Source organism: Gobio gobio (genome assembly GCF_949357685.1).
Source record: "Gobio gobio genome assembly, chromosome: 7".
Lineage (NCBI taxonomy): Eukaryota > Metazoa > Chordata > Actinopteri > Cypriniformes > Gobionidae > Gobio > Gobio gobio.
This window is the reverse complement of record NC_137103.1, coordinates 8,256,020-8,269,479: the sequence shown is the minus strand read 5'-3', so window position 1 is coordinate 8,269,479 and position 13,460 is coordinate 8,256,020. Positions and strand designations below refer to the sequence as shown.

The following is a 13,460-nucleotide window of genomic DNA, read 5'->3' as shown; positions in this document are numbered from 1 at the left end:
ATACAATTAATATTGTCATCATTCATTGATTTCATGTTAAAATAATATACAAATTCACTACCCTCTTTGAAATACAATAATCAGTAAAAAAGAATAATAAGATTAATCTGGAAAAATAATCGTTAGATTAGTCGACTAATCGAAAAAATAATCGTTAGATTAGTCGACAGAAAAAATAATCGTTAGTTGCAGCTCTACAGCTGACCCTAGCAAAGTGGAAGCTATTCGAAACTATCCAGTGCCAAGAAACCTGAAGGAAGTCCAACGATTTCTTGGACTAGCTGGATGGTACCACCGGTTTGTTGAAAATTTTTCCAGAATTGCTGAACCACTTAATTCCTTAAAGAAAAAGGGCAGACCTTTTCAATGGACACCACAGTGCCAACAGGCCTTCGAAGAACTGAAAACATGCTTGATGACTCCACCCATCCTCGGACATCCAAATTTTGAGCATCCCTTCAGTGTGTATACCGATGCCAGTGAGACGGGACTGGGTGCAGTGCTGACCCAAAAGTGAGGACAAGGTATGGAGGAAGTAATTGCCTATGCTAGCCGAAATATTACTCCTGCAGAGTCAAACTACTCTGCAACGGAAAAAGAATGCTTAGCCATAGTATGGGCACTAGAGAAGTGGCAGCACTATCTTGAACATAGAATGTTTACTGTCGTTACAGATCACTCTGCTCTGCAGTGGGTGATGAATTCGCCAAAAACCACCAGCCGTCTTATTCGATGGGCTCTGCAGTTGCAGAAGTACGATTTCATTGTTGAATATCGGAAAGGGAAATTAAATACAGCACCTGATGGTCTTTCACGAATTCCCTCTCATCCAAGTTGCAATTTGTGTTCCATTCAAAAGGATGTGAATACCCTTCCAGTTACAGATTAACTTATCTGGGAGAAACAGCACAGCGACCCAGAGATTGTGCAGATATTTTAAACTCTGGCTGAGGACAAGGAAGGTCAGCAGGCAAAATATGAAGTCATCGAAGACAAACTATATATAAAAACAATGTCCAAGAATCATTCACACTACCATATCTTTCTCCCCAAAGATCTCATCCCATCTATACTGGAACACTATCACTGTGACTCCACGAGTGGACATGCAGGGATCTTTAAAACTTACAAGAGAGTTCAGGAAGTTGCTTTCTGGCCTGGGAAGTGGTCCGATATAAAACAATTTGTAAAGAGATGTGTAAAGTGCCAAATCCTCAAAACAGACCAACGGAAACCTGCTGGAAAAAGGCAGAAAATCAACAGTACACGACCAAATCAGATCATGGGTGTAGACCTTATGGGACCCTTACCCCGAAGCACCAGTCAAAATGAATACCTTCTAGTGTTTGTTGACTACTTCACTCGTTGGGTGCAGTTCTCAGCCGCGCAGCCGAAGAGGCCAGCCTGGGATATGGGTGAGTTGAGGAGGCGGGCCCGCAGAGTTCCACACCAGCCCGAGGCTCGCAGCTGCTCGAGATAACATGGCTGTCAACTCTAGGTCGGATCCGGCAGCGCTGGCACACCAGAAGGTGGAGCACAGCCTAATCGTCATCCCCAAAGGACTCTAGCCCACCTTGAGATGCGGCGATCGACATCTCGCTGCTATCTGGAGTGTGGACGAAACGAACGAGGCGTCAGAGACGGGCCGCTGTTTCAGTCCAGCACTCGCGGGAAGCGGTGTGCGAGAGGGGGGCGTGGCCTGAGGACCACGGCACCGCCCTCAGGTCACCCTGGCCACCAGCCAAAGTACCACCTCACTCGGAGACGGTAGATTGGGGTGTGGCAGAGGGGACTCTCTCTCCTCGCGGAGATCACTGAGTCTCGAACGCGACATCGCGATGGTCACGTTCCCGCAGTGGGAACATGACACATCCACAAACACTGCCCGAAGTGCTGAAGCCCAAACACATCGAGCAGTGAATGTGCCCATAGACAGCAACGGAAGATCGATCGCACCCGGAAGTGAGCAGGCGAACCGTCGTGCCACGCGCAAGCTGTTTTTGTGAGAGGAAAGCTCTGCAGAGTGCTGAAGCGCCCAGGGAAACACACACAGCTGTTGCAGATCAGCAGGCAGGCAATGTAAGATCGCTGGAACGCGCCGTCACACCAACACCCTGGAGAACCGCTCGTCTGGAAGACTGAAGAGAGGACTTCCGAATTCAGGCTTGCAGGAGTGAAGAGATGCTCTTGGCTCCAAAGCAGAAACTTAATGCGATGTTGCCAGCGTACTTCCTTATATACCCACACGGTGGGGCGGAGTTACGCATGCAAATTCCGCATGCCCATGGCATTGGCACTGCCATTAGGCGTTGTTAAATTCTCGAAGATGATTGGCTTCTAAGCAAAACCCCCATTCGTTAGTCACTAACGTTATATGGCTGCCGTCGCATCATCCAGGTGGTGCTGCACATTGGTGGTGGTTCAGGAGACTCCTCCCTTCTATATGTAAAGCACTTTGAGTACCCAGAAAAGTGCCATATAAATGCAGAGGTGGGTGGAGTAGCCAAAATCTGTACTCAAGTAAAAGTAAAAATCGTAATATTTACTTGAGTAAGAGTAAAAAAGTATTCAATGAGAAAACTACTCAAGTAGTTAGTTACTAGTTACTTTCGATCTGATTGATAAGAAGCAAAAACCCTGAATTTCAGGCTACTTGGAGAGCTTTCACACACCTCTCTGTAACACTTTACAATAAGGTTGTATTAGTTAACATTAGTTAATGTATTAGTTAACATGAACTAACTGTGAGCAGTACATTTGTTACTGTATTTGTTCATCTTTGTCAACGTTAGTTCATAAAAATCCAGCTGTTCATGGTTTATTCATGTTTGTTCACAGTGCATTGACTAATGTTAACAATATTTGAATAATGCATTAGTAAATGTTTAAATTAACATAAAGATAAATAAGTGCTTTATAAGTTCAATTCAATTCAATTCAAATTTATTTGTATAGCGCTTTTCACAATACATTGTTTCAAAGCAGCTTCACAGAAAGTGCATTTCATAAATGTACATTGAAAAATGTTAGAAAAGAGAATGTTAAAGAAAAAATGTTAGGATAAGTTAATCAATCATGTATTATTTTAGGCCATAACAACGCTGGCGTTGAGTCGTCTCTTCACAGGCGTCGAGTCGTCTCATCACAGGTGTCGGGGCATCTGAAGTCTCCATCAGAGGCTGGATACAAACTGGAGCTGACGAACTAGTTACCTCGGGACTAGTGTCCCGAGATAACAACAGAAAAGCAGATGGGAAATAATTAGCATAGCTGCTGTTCAGAATATTAATGCTGTTGGTGCGATTTAACTGTAGTATAAAACTTAATTATAATGTGAATGCTTGGCTAAAGAGATGCGTCTTTAATCTAGTTTTAAACTGGGACAGCGTGTCTGAACCTCGAACAATATCCGGAAGACTATTCCAGAGTTTAGGAGCTAAATGTGAAAAAGCCCTCCCTCCTTTAGTGGACTTAGATATCCTAGGAATGACCAGAAGCCTCGAGTTTAGTGATCTTAAAGAGCGCGATGGATTGTAGGGCGATAAAAGATCAGTTAAATACACTGGAGCTAAACCATTTAGGGCTTTATAGGTCAGTAGCAATACTTTGTAATTGATACGGAACTTAATAGGTAACCAGTGTAGGGATGATAAAATTGGTGTTATATGATCATATTTTCTTGACCTAGTAAGCACTCTAGCAGCTGCGTTTTGGACTAACTGTAGTTTGTTTATTGATGATGCAGGACAACCAGCTAATAAAGCATTACAGTAATCTAGTCTCGAGGTCATGAATGCATGAACTAACTTTTCTGCATCAGAAATAGATAGCATGTTACGTAGCTTAGCAATGTTTCTAAGGTGGAAAAATGCCGTTTTTGTAACATATGAAATATGACTTTCGAAAGATAAGTTGCGGTCTAATATAACACCCAGGTCTCTTACTGTAGTGGATAAAGCGACAGGACATCCTTCCAAGTTAAAGTTGTATTGCGAGAGGTTTTGTGGGCAATTTTTTGGACCAATAAGTAACACCTCCGTTTTATCTGAATTTAATAGCAGAAAATTACACGTCATCCAGTGTTTAATATCATCAACACACGCTGTCAGTTTAGATAATTTAGCGTTTTCATCTGGTCGTGATGAAATATATAATTGAGTGTCATCAGCATAACAGTGGAAATTAATTCCATGTTTTCTTATAATATTACCAAGTGGCAGCATATATATTGAGAATAGCAGAGGGCCTAGCACGGATCCTTGCGGCACCCCATAGTCTACTGATGTTATCTTTGATTTTTCCCCATTTAGACAGACAAAATGGTAGCGGTCTGATAAATACGATCTAAACCAGTTTAATGCCTGTCCCTGAACACCAGTGTAATTTTGAAGTCGATCTAATAGTATTTTATGATCTATAGTATCGAACGCAGCACTAAGATCAAGTAGAACTAGTATTGAGATACAGCCTTGGTCAGAAGCTAGAAGTAAATCATTTGTGATTTTAACGAGTGCAGTTTCTGTGCTATGATGCTGCCTGAATCCTGATTGAAATTTTTCATAGATATAATTTTCTTGCAAGAAAGAGCACAATTGAGCGGACACAACTTTTTCTAGTATTTTAGACATGAATGGAAGATTTGAAATTGGTCTGTAATTTGCTAGGTTATTATGATCTAATTGTGGCTTCTTAATGAGAGGCTTTATGACTGCCAACTTGAATATTCTTGGAACATGACCTAAAGATAAAGACGAGTTAATAATATTGAGAAGAGGCTCTTCCACTACAGGTAACAACTCTTTCAGTAGTTTAGTGGGTATTGGATCTAATAAACATGTTGTTGGTTTAGATGCAATGATAAGTTTATTTAGCTCTTCCTGTCCTATAGTTGTAAAGCGGTGTAGTAGTTCTTGAGGGGCGATAATTGCGGTTGAATCATAAGACATCATTAATGATTGTACATTTACAATTTTGTTTCTGATGCTTTCTATTTTGTCAGCGAAGAAGTTCATAAAATCATTACTACTAAACTGTAACGGAATATTTTGTTCAGGCGATGCTTGTTTATTTGTTAGTCTAGCCACAGTGTTAAATAAAAACCTTGGGTTATTTTGGTTATTTTCTATTAGTTTGCGGAGATGCTCAGCCCTGGCTGCTTTTAGGGCCTTTTTATAACGTGACATACTTTCTTTCCATGCGATTCTAAAGACCTCTAAATTAGTATGTTTCCATTTACGCTCTAAGTTACGAGTTTCTCTCTTGATAACATGTGTAGCACTGTTGTACCATGGTGCTTTAGTTTTCTCTCTAACCTTTTTTAATCTAATTGGTGCTACAATTTCTAATGTACTAGAGAAAATGGTGCTCATACTGCTAGTCATTTCCTCTAGTTCATCTGTTTGTTTGGGTTCACTTAGCAGCTGAGCCAGATCAGGTAAGCTATTTGAGAATCTATCTATAGTGGTTGGAAGGATTGTTCTGCCTGGTCGATAACGTGGCGCAACATGACAGATTTCAGCAGTACGCAGTATGCAAGTTACCATGTAATGGTCAGTGACATCATCACTTTGTGGTATAATATCTATATCGGTTGGGTTGGTTCCATGTGATATAATTAAATCTAGTGTGTGATTAAGACGATGAGTGGGACCAGTGACGTTTTGCTTGACCCCAAAGGAATTTAATAGATCTGTAAACGCAGCCCCTAACGCGTCATTTGTGTTATCTACGTGTATGTTAAAATCTCCAACAATTAATGCTTTATCGACGTTGACCAATAGATCTGAGAGAAAGTCTGCAAACTCTTTTAGGAAAGCAGCATAGGGCCCTGGAGGTCTATATACAGTAGCTAAGGCTAGAGATAATACAGATTTCTTTCTTACATCTAATAGCGTGACATTTAGCACTAGTACTTCAAATGAATTAAACCTGTGACCTGTTTTCTGGGTAACATTAAGAATATCTCTATATATTGTTGCAACACCGCCGCCACGACCAATCAGACGGGGCTCATGCTTATAACAGTATCCTGGCGGAGTAGACTCATTTAGACCGAAATAATCATTTGGCTTAAGCCAGGTTTCAGTAAGGCAAAGTACATCGAAACTATTATCTGTGACCATTTCATTTACAATAACCGCCTTAGGTGTGAGCGATCTAATGTTTAGAAGACCTAGTTTTAGAAATTGTTTTTGTTCACTAATATTGAGATTTTCTGGTTTAATCACAATTAGATTTTTCCTAGATCCTACAGTAGATTTAATGTTTGACCTCACTAAACGAGGAATAGACACAGTTTCTATATAATGTTCTACACAGTTATGTTCAGACACAGTTTCTATATAATGTTCTACATTGGTACTTATGTCAATTAAGTTAGGACAGCAAATACTGTTATTTGGACTTTGACTTACTAGTCATATGATGGTGTGCAGCGCTCTGGAGATGTTGTCCGACAGAAGAGCCGCTCCGATTCTGCTGGGGTGAAGGCCATCAGGACGGAAGAGCCTAGGTCGCTCCCAAAACAGATTCCAATTATTTACAAAGAGCAGCTTCTGTTCATTACACCATGACATTAACCATTCATTTAGAGCAAATAATCTACTGAACTTTTCATGTCCTAGTCGGTACGTGGGAAGCGGTCCGGACACGATGATCGCTGCTTCAGGCGATGTTCTGCGCACCGTCTCGATCAGGCTCCTGTAGTCCCTCTTCAGAACCTCCGTCTGTCGCAGCCTGGTGTCGTTCGTCCCCGCGTGCAGCACGACAGCTCCGATGCGTTCGTCACCGTTCAGGATCTCGGGAACCTGCGCAGCGACATCGAGAACTCGAGCACCAGGAAAGCAGTGAGTGATAACCTTGCCTTTACCTGAGGTAGCGTGGACATGCCGGACGATGGAAGTACCGATGACCACAGCGTCGCGTTCCGTCTCGCGAAGAGGGGAGAAGCGGTTCCGGGTGGAGATCTCGAAGACCGGGAGGGGCGGAGAGGTCCTCGCTCTGGTCCTGGCTCGCGTCTTCCGCTGTGGAAACACCCAGGGTCCATGGCGCTGTGTCGGTGCCGGAGTGAACGAAACCAGGGATGATGATCGCGTCCTGGGTGCTTGGGTCCTGTGCAGAGAAACACGCGGAGTAGACGAGGTCGGAGTCAAAATGTTAGTATCCACTGACTTGTGCGCATCGGCGCGTGATGTTTCAAGCGCCGTTCGCCGCTCTCTCATAAGTGCAGTTCATAATTAGTTCATGTAAACAAATGTAAGCTAATGAACCATATATATATGTGTGTGTGTGTGTGTGTGTGTGTGTGTGTGTGTGTGTGTGTGTGTGTGTGTGTGTGTGTGTGTGTGTGTGTGTGATTAATGGTTAAACAGTGTAAATTAATGGTGTGCTGGGCTAACTAGAGCTCTTCTTAAATCATACTTTGTTCATATATTTTTATAAGTATATAGGCTATTCGTTAGGTAGGAATAAAATACAATACCGTTTTTTATTTGTATGTATTTTCTACACTTCACGTGTCTGTCCGGATCTGTGTATAAATGCAAGACATCACATTAGGCTATTCAATTTGTTTCGTTTTGTGAAGAAAAGGATATGTAAATGTGCAGATGTGAACGTTTGTTTGTGGACGTGTGTTGTTTGGAGGATTCAAATGATTTGTCATTGCTTGCACAAGAGCGCATATGAGGAAAACACTCGGACAGTGTGTGAAATAGTATTATAATAAGGGAAAATTTCCCATAGTTACCAAATGACCGTTAATAGTGTTCAAATATAGGCACCATTGTGACACTTACCGCTACATGTTCTTTTCAGGGTGGAATTCTTGTATGCTGAGAGATGTCAGTTCGTTTTGGTGCACACAGCATGCATCGCATTATGAAACTATTCTTTTTGACATCTTGGAGTGAAAACATAGACTGAACTTGAGGCCACGGGCAATCTGCCTCCCGTAGCTCACACACACATCTTCCTCTGCTTCGGCCATCATCTTCCGACGAAACGCGCGCTAATTATAAGCGGGTGATGCGTAGCAACCTCTCGCGAAGCAGCCTCTCCAACGTTTCGCGAGACTTGCGAAAGTCATATTAACTTATTTTAAAATATATAATATAATTATTACCATTTGACAGTAACAGAGGAACGCCACCAAATGTAACTAAGTAAAAGTACAGTTTTTTCACAAGAAATTTACTTGAGTAAGAGTAAAAGTACCCATCTTTAAATCTACTCTAAAAGTACAAGTTACACAAAAAATGTACTCAAGTAAATGTAACGAAGTAAATGTAATTCGTTACTACCCACCTCTGTATGAATGTAACAAATTATTATTATTATTTGGCTTTGCTTCATCTGATTGACAAGGTTACTCTCGCACTTGAAAACCATGAATTTACTTATAGTATTTCTATCTGTCAAAAGCTTTTGATACAGTCAACCATTACATTTTATTGGAAAAGCTGTATAAATATGGTTTTCATGATATTACATTCAAATGGTTGAATAATTACATTTTTAATAGAAGTTTGTTTGCCTTAAGGGTTGCTATTCTAGCAAATCAAGATTACTATGTTGGGATCCTCATTCTTAAACCCTTATTATTTCTTATTTATATGAATGATTTGTCAAATGTTTTAAATATTCTTACTCCAATAATGTTTGCTGATGACGCAACCTTCATTTTTTTTTCACTCAAATGTTAATTTATTGATTAAGAATGGAAATTATAGTTCAATTGCTTATACTAATTGGTTTAATTTAAATAAATTATCTTTAAATATAAAACAAATCTAATTTTGTTTTTGTTTTTAGTGGTAAAAGATGATACCCTGAGGATTTATCAAAAATTATAATTGAGTCTGCGGCGCCTCAAGTGTCAACTACAAAATTCCTGGGAGTTTTTGTTGACGAGAGCCTGAGTTGGAGGAAACAAACTGACTATGAGCAGAAAAATACACACATCTATGGTATAATAAGGAGGGTTAGGCTTCTTGTTACTACAGAAACTCTTCTTACTCTCTACTATAGTTTAATTTATCCGTCTCTCTCATATTGTAATATAGTTTGGGCTAGTACTTTTCCTACTACTCTTCAAAAAATGTATGGATATACTATAAATGTATATACTTCATCTGCTTCTTTATTTCAGAAAATTCAAGTTCTTACTATTTATGATATTAATATTTCTCAAATATGTTTTAATTTATAAGATATATTCAAGTGATGGTAACTTCCCAGAGCAATTTCAGATGTATTTTAAAGTAAATTCAGGTTCACTGTCACTTAACTCGTCAATCTACAGATTTTCATCATCCTAAATTTCTCACTTGTGGAGGTCAATCCTCAATAAGATATAGGGGTATTAAATTATGGAATGGTTATCCCATTTTGCAAGACAATGTTCTTCTTTAATATCAGGGCTCGACATTAACGCTTGTCCGGGACAAGTGGATTTTTTGAAGGGGCAAGTAAAAACTATTTTACTTGCCCGACGGACAAGTATCCTGGTTAAAACGTCAAAAAATAAAATAACTAGGGAATCACCAAAGTGCAAAAATGATTCTGCATTCATTAGTGTAAGTGGAGATCGATAGTGGATAATAATATAAAAAGAACTGACGTTAACAATGTTGAGCTGTTGAGGCTCGCGCAGCCTCTCGAGGAAAAAATCGAAAACAAATGAGCGCCGCTCATACAAAGAAACTCAGTTAACATACACAGTTAAAATTGTGCAGTTTTCATATTTATAACATATGATACAGTTAAGCAACATTACACTAACAAGAGTGTGGTTTTCCTGAATACCATCACGACTGAAAATGACACTGATTTCATACGCCAGTTCCATAAACAATTAATTAACATTAAGTCACTTACATTTAAGATGCAATATGGACTGTTTTTGTTCTATTTCAGCAGCGAAAATAGTTCCAAACAAAGATCACAGCAGAACCATAACACATCTCACAGCAACAGTGTGTGTTAGTGAATGATTCAGCGTTTTAATGAATCGGTTGAATCAAAGATTCAATGGCCTATTCATAAACGACCGCCAAATTCTTGAATGATTCAGCCGTTTCACTGAATCGACTCAATGACTCGCTCATTCAGACGGTCACATGCTGCCACCTACTGGTGGTTTAGTTTCATCTTTCCAACATTTCTTATTTGTATATTCAAAAATATTTAAAATAATCTCATAACATTATTTAATACAGTTGTAATTTTTCAGTGTAAATTATTTAATTTGATTGGTAACAGCCTATAGTGTCGTCTTCTAATTAAATTTTTGATCGAATTTAAGAATATAAAAGGAAAACCGAAGCATACCCTATATTTAATAAGATTATGGGAAAATGCCCTTTATAAAAAGGTACAAATATGACAAATATGCATATTTAAATATGTCAAAGCTGATTAAACACTGGTGAGAATATTGCTTCAGTATAGATTATATTTACAAAAAAAATCCGGACAAGTAAATGTTTTACTTGGACAAGTGAATGACAGATTTACTTGTGCGAAGGACAAGCGTGTGAACAGGCTTAATGTCGAGCCCTGAATATGTTATAAAAGATGTATAAAGGATAATTTTATTGCTGCCTTGTAATTGTGTTTTCTTTTTCCTTTTTTTTGTCGTTGTTGTTGTTTATGTATTTGATGCACCCGATAGAAGTTTGTTTTTGGTGTATATAATTTTTGGGGGTTTGACATGTTGTAATTATTTTTATTCAGTCATATACATTCATATAATTGTTATCGTAATTTAGCTCTTTATTTAGTTATAGTTTTTTTCCCTTTGTTGTTTAGGTGGAGGCTTTAAATACGCCCTTTTGGGTTTTGTGCCTCTTCCTGCACAGTATTTGGATTGTATTTTTTTTATTAAATTATAAAATAAAAATGTAGTGTTTTTAATGGCGATTAATCACAGAAAAAAATGTGTGATTAATCCAGTTATATTTTTTAACTAATTGACAGAAATAATTAAAAATGTATTAAAAAACATGAACGTATTAACATGAAGAAATTTATTTATTTTTATTGAAAAATGACGTATTTATTTATGTTGATATCTGTGAGATTTAGCAACGTATGTGTGTTCATGCCTGCCTCCGCCATCCAGCACCGCCCATCCCCAAACCACTCCTGGTCTCCCGGATTTTGGTACCCAAATGTTGACCGGTATGATGGATAGCACTGTCACCTCAGAGCGAGAAGGTCCTGATTCCAGCCAGTGGGATTTTCCATGTTTTCCTCCAGGTGCTCCAGTTTCTCCCACAGTTCAGCCCAAAGACATGCAGCAGGTGAGCCGTGTGTATGAGAGCCAGTGATGGACTGGCCATCCGTCCAGGGGGTTTTCCCTGCCTGAGGCCGGAGAGGATCATGGGACAGGCTCCAGCGACCTCACAACCCTAAAGACAAAACATAAAAACATCTTCAACATTCAGAAATAACATTCAGAAATAACATTTTCAAAATGATAGAATTAGATGTTCCTCTAACGTTCACATAAACCAAGAAACAACGTTCTTAATACATTAAAAAACTGAACGTTTGAAAGTTATATCATTTTCCTAACTTAATGGGAAAGTTAGCAAATCATTGTCAGAACATATTTGTGTTTGCTGGGCTTTCTGGGCCTGAGAGTGGCAGTTGTGGAGCGTCAATGGAGGGACAGAAATCTCTCAGAGTTCATTAAAAACATCTTCATCTGAGCTCCGATGAACGAATGTCTGATGGGAGAAATTCAGGTCATCATTTTCATGAAATGGCTGATAGTTTAGTATTAGCAGCATAAATTCATTAGGAGACCAAATGAACCCCTAATAACAAAATATCAGTAACACTTTACAATAAGGTTGTGTTAGTTAACATTAGTTAAAGCATTAGTTAACATGAACTAATCATGAACAACACCTCTGTTCAGCATTAGTTCATCTTTGTTAACGTTAGCTCATATAAATCCAGCTGTTCATGGTTTGTTCATGTTAGTTCACAGAGCATTAACTAATGTTAACAAGATTTAAATAATGCATTAGTAAATGTTGAAATTAACAAAGATAAATAAATGCTTTATAAGTGCAGTTCATTATTAGTTCATGTTAACTAATGAACTTTATTGTAAAGTGTTACCAAAATATGACTATCAGAGCAGCAAGAGAGAAGAGAAGGTCCATCATAGAGAAGAGTTTATTACTATAATGTAACGTTAGGCGACTGATGATAAATCACAAGTTTTGATCAAAAGCCATATCAAAGACTTCATATTTACTGTAGAGCAAATGATTGCCGTGAATTTAATGTCATTTCCTGTAAAGGGTCAATCAAAGAATCAACAAAAACAACAACATTAGACTTCTGAGAGTTTTAACAGAGGTGTGGATCATCTCTATATGGGCACAGGACGCCCTAGCAACCACAGAAACCCCCTAGCAACCACATAAACCCCCTAGCAACCACAGAAACCCCCTAGCAACACTGAGAGAGACCCAACTGCCTGCTCGTCTATATTAGAAAAGACCTCGTCAAGCCAACAGTAAGTTTATCTTTCAAAATGTAAATCTAGTTAAATATTATATTCTTACCTGTCTCTGCCATTAGTTCCCGTGATCGGATCTTCTTATTGGTTTTATTTTATTTAGTAAATGGTGAAAGTGGAGAATCCGCGCGCAACTAATAGTTAAAGTTACGGTACGCGACGCAGGTAAAAATAGACGATGAGAAGCGTTGTGGAAAATAAAATGATATATAAATCATGGGAAAACTGTCCATTTGTTTGTGAATTGACCGCGGCCGAGGTCCGGACCTCTGTATTTCTCCGAGGTGTAACTTAGGCTTATATAATAAAGCTTGTGAAATAATCGCCTAATATAGTTTAAACTCCGCACCAATATCTTCTGTACATTTCATATTTGACAGCTGTTTTAGCACAGAACTGGGAAAATAATCAAGCAAACTAATTAACTTGTGTCTAATTTCACCGTTTTGAATGGAAAATAATCCTATAATTGAATACTTGTTCTATTCTCTGAAACGACAGAGGAGACTCGGAGTAATTGCTCATAAACCGTCAGAAACCGCGGAGAGAAGGAGTAACGTTACACTCGTGTGGTTTACTTTAGTACACTTCACCAAAACCACAGAAGAACCGTGTCAAACACAGAAAACCTTGAGATTATTACTTATGACATTAGAACTAAATATATGGATGAAAACATATACAACTAAATTAACGGTTTTCTAATTTCACTAAACATTTTCAGTCAAATTCGTGAATATTCTTATTAAACATGGAGCTTTATTTTCATTAAATGGCTTCTTTCTGTTTAAACATGGACCTTTTTTTCATTAAATGGCTTGTTTCTGTTTAAACATGGAGCTTTATTTTCATTAAATGGCTTGTTTCTGTTTAAAAATGGAGCTTTATCTTCATTAAATGGCTTGTTTCTGTTTAAATATGG

General features: G+C 38.6%; 1 protein-coding gene across 1 annotated transcript; it reads right to left on the bottom strand.

Moving 5' to 3' along the window:
- Positions 1-2,928: 2,928 nt before the first annotated feature.
- LOC307129172 (uncharacterized protein) lies at positions 2,929-12,696 on the bottom strand. The gene is made up of 3 exons (XM_079821377.1): positions 12,585-12,696; positions 11,204-11,411; positions 2,929-7,110 (listed from the first exon to the last, which is right to left on the bottom strand). The coding sequence occupies exons 2-3, from the start codon at positions 11,245-11,247 to the stop codon at positions 6,417-6,419; spliced, it is 738 nt and encodes a 245-aa protein (XP_079677503.1). The 5' UTR covers positions 11,248-11,411; positions 12,585-12,696; the 3' UTR covers positions 2,929-6,416.
- Positions 12,697-13,460: the final 764 nt, after the last annotated feature.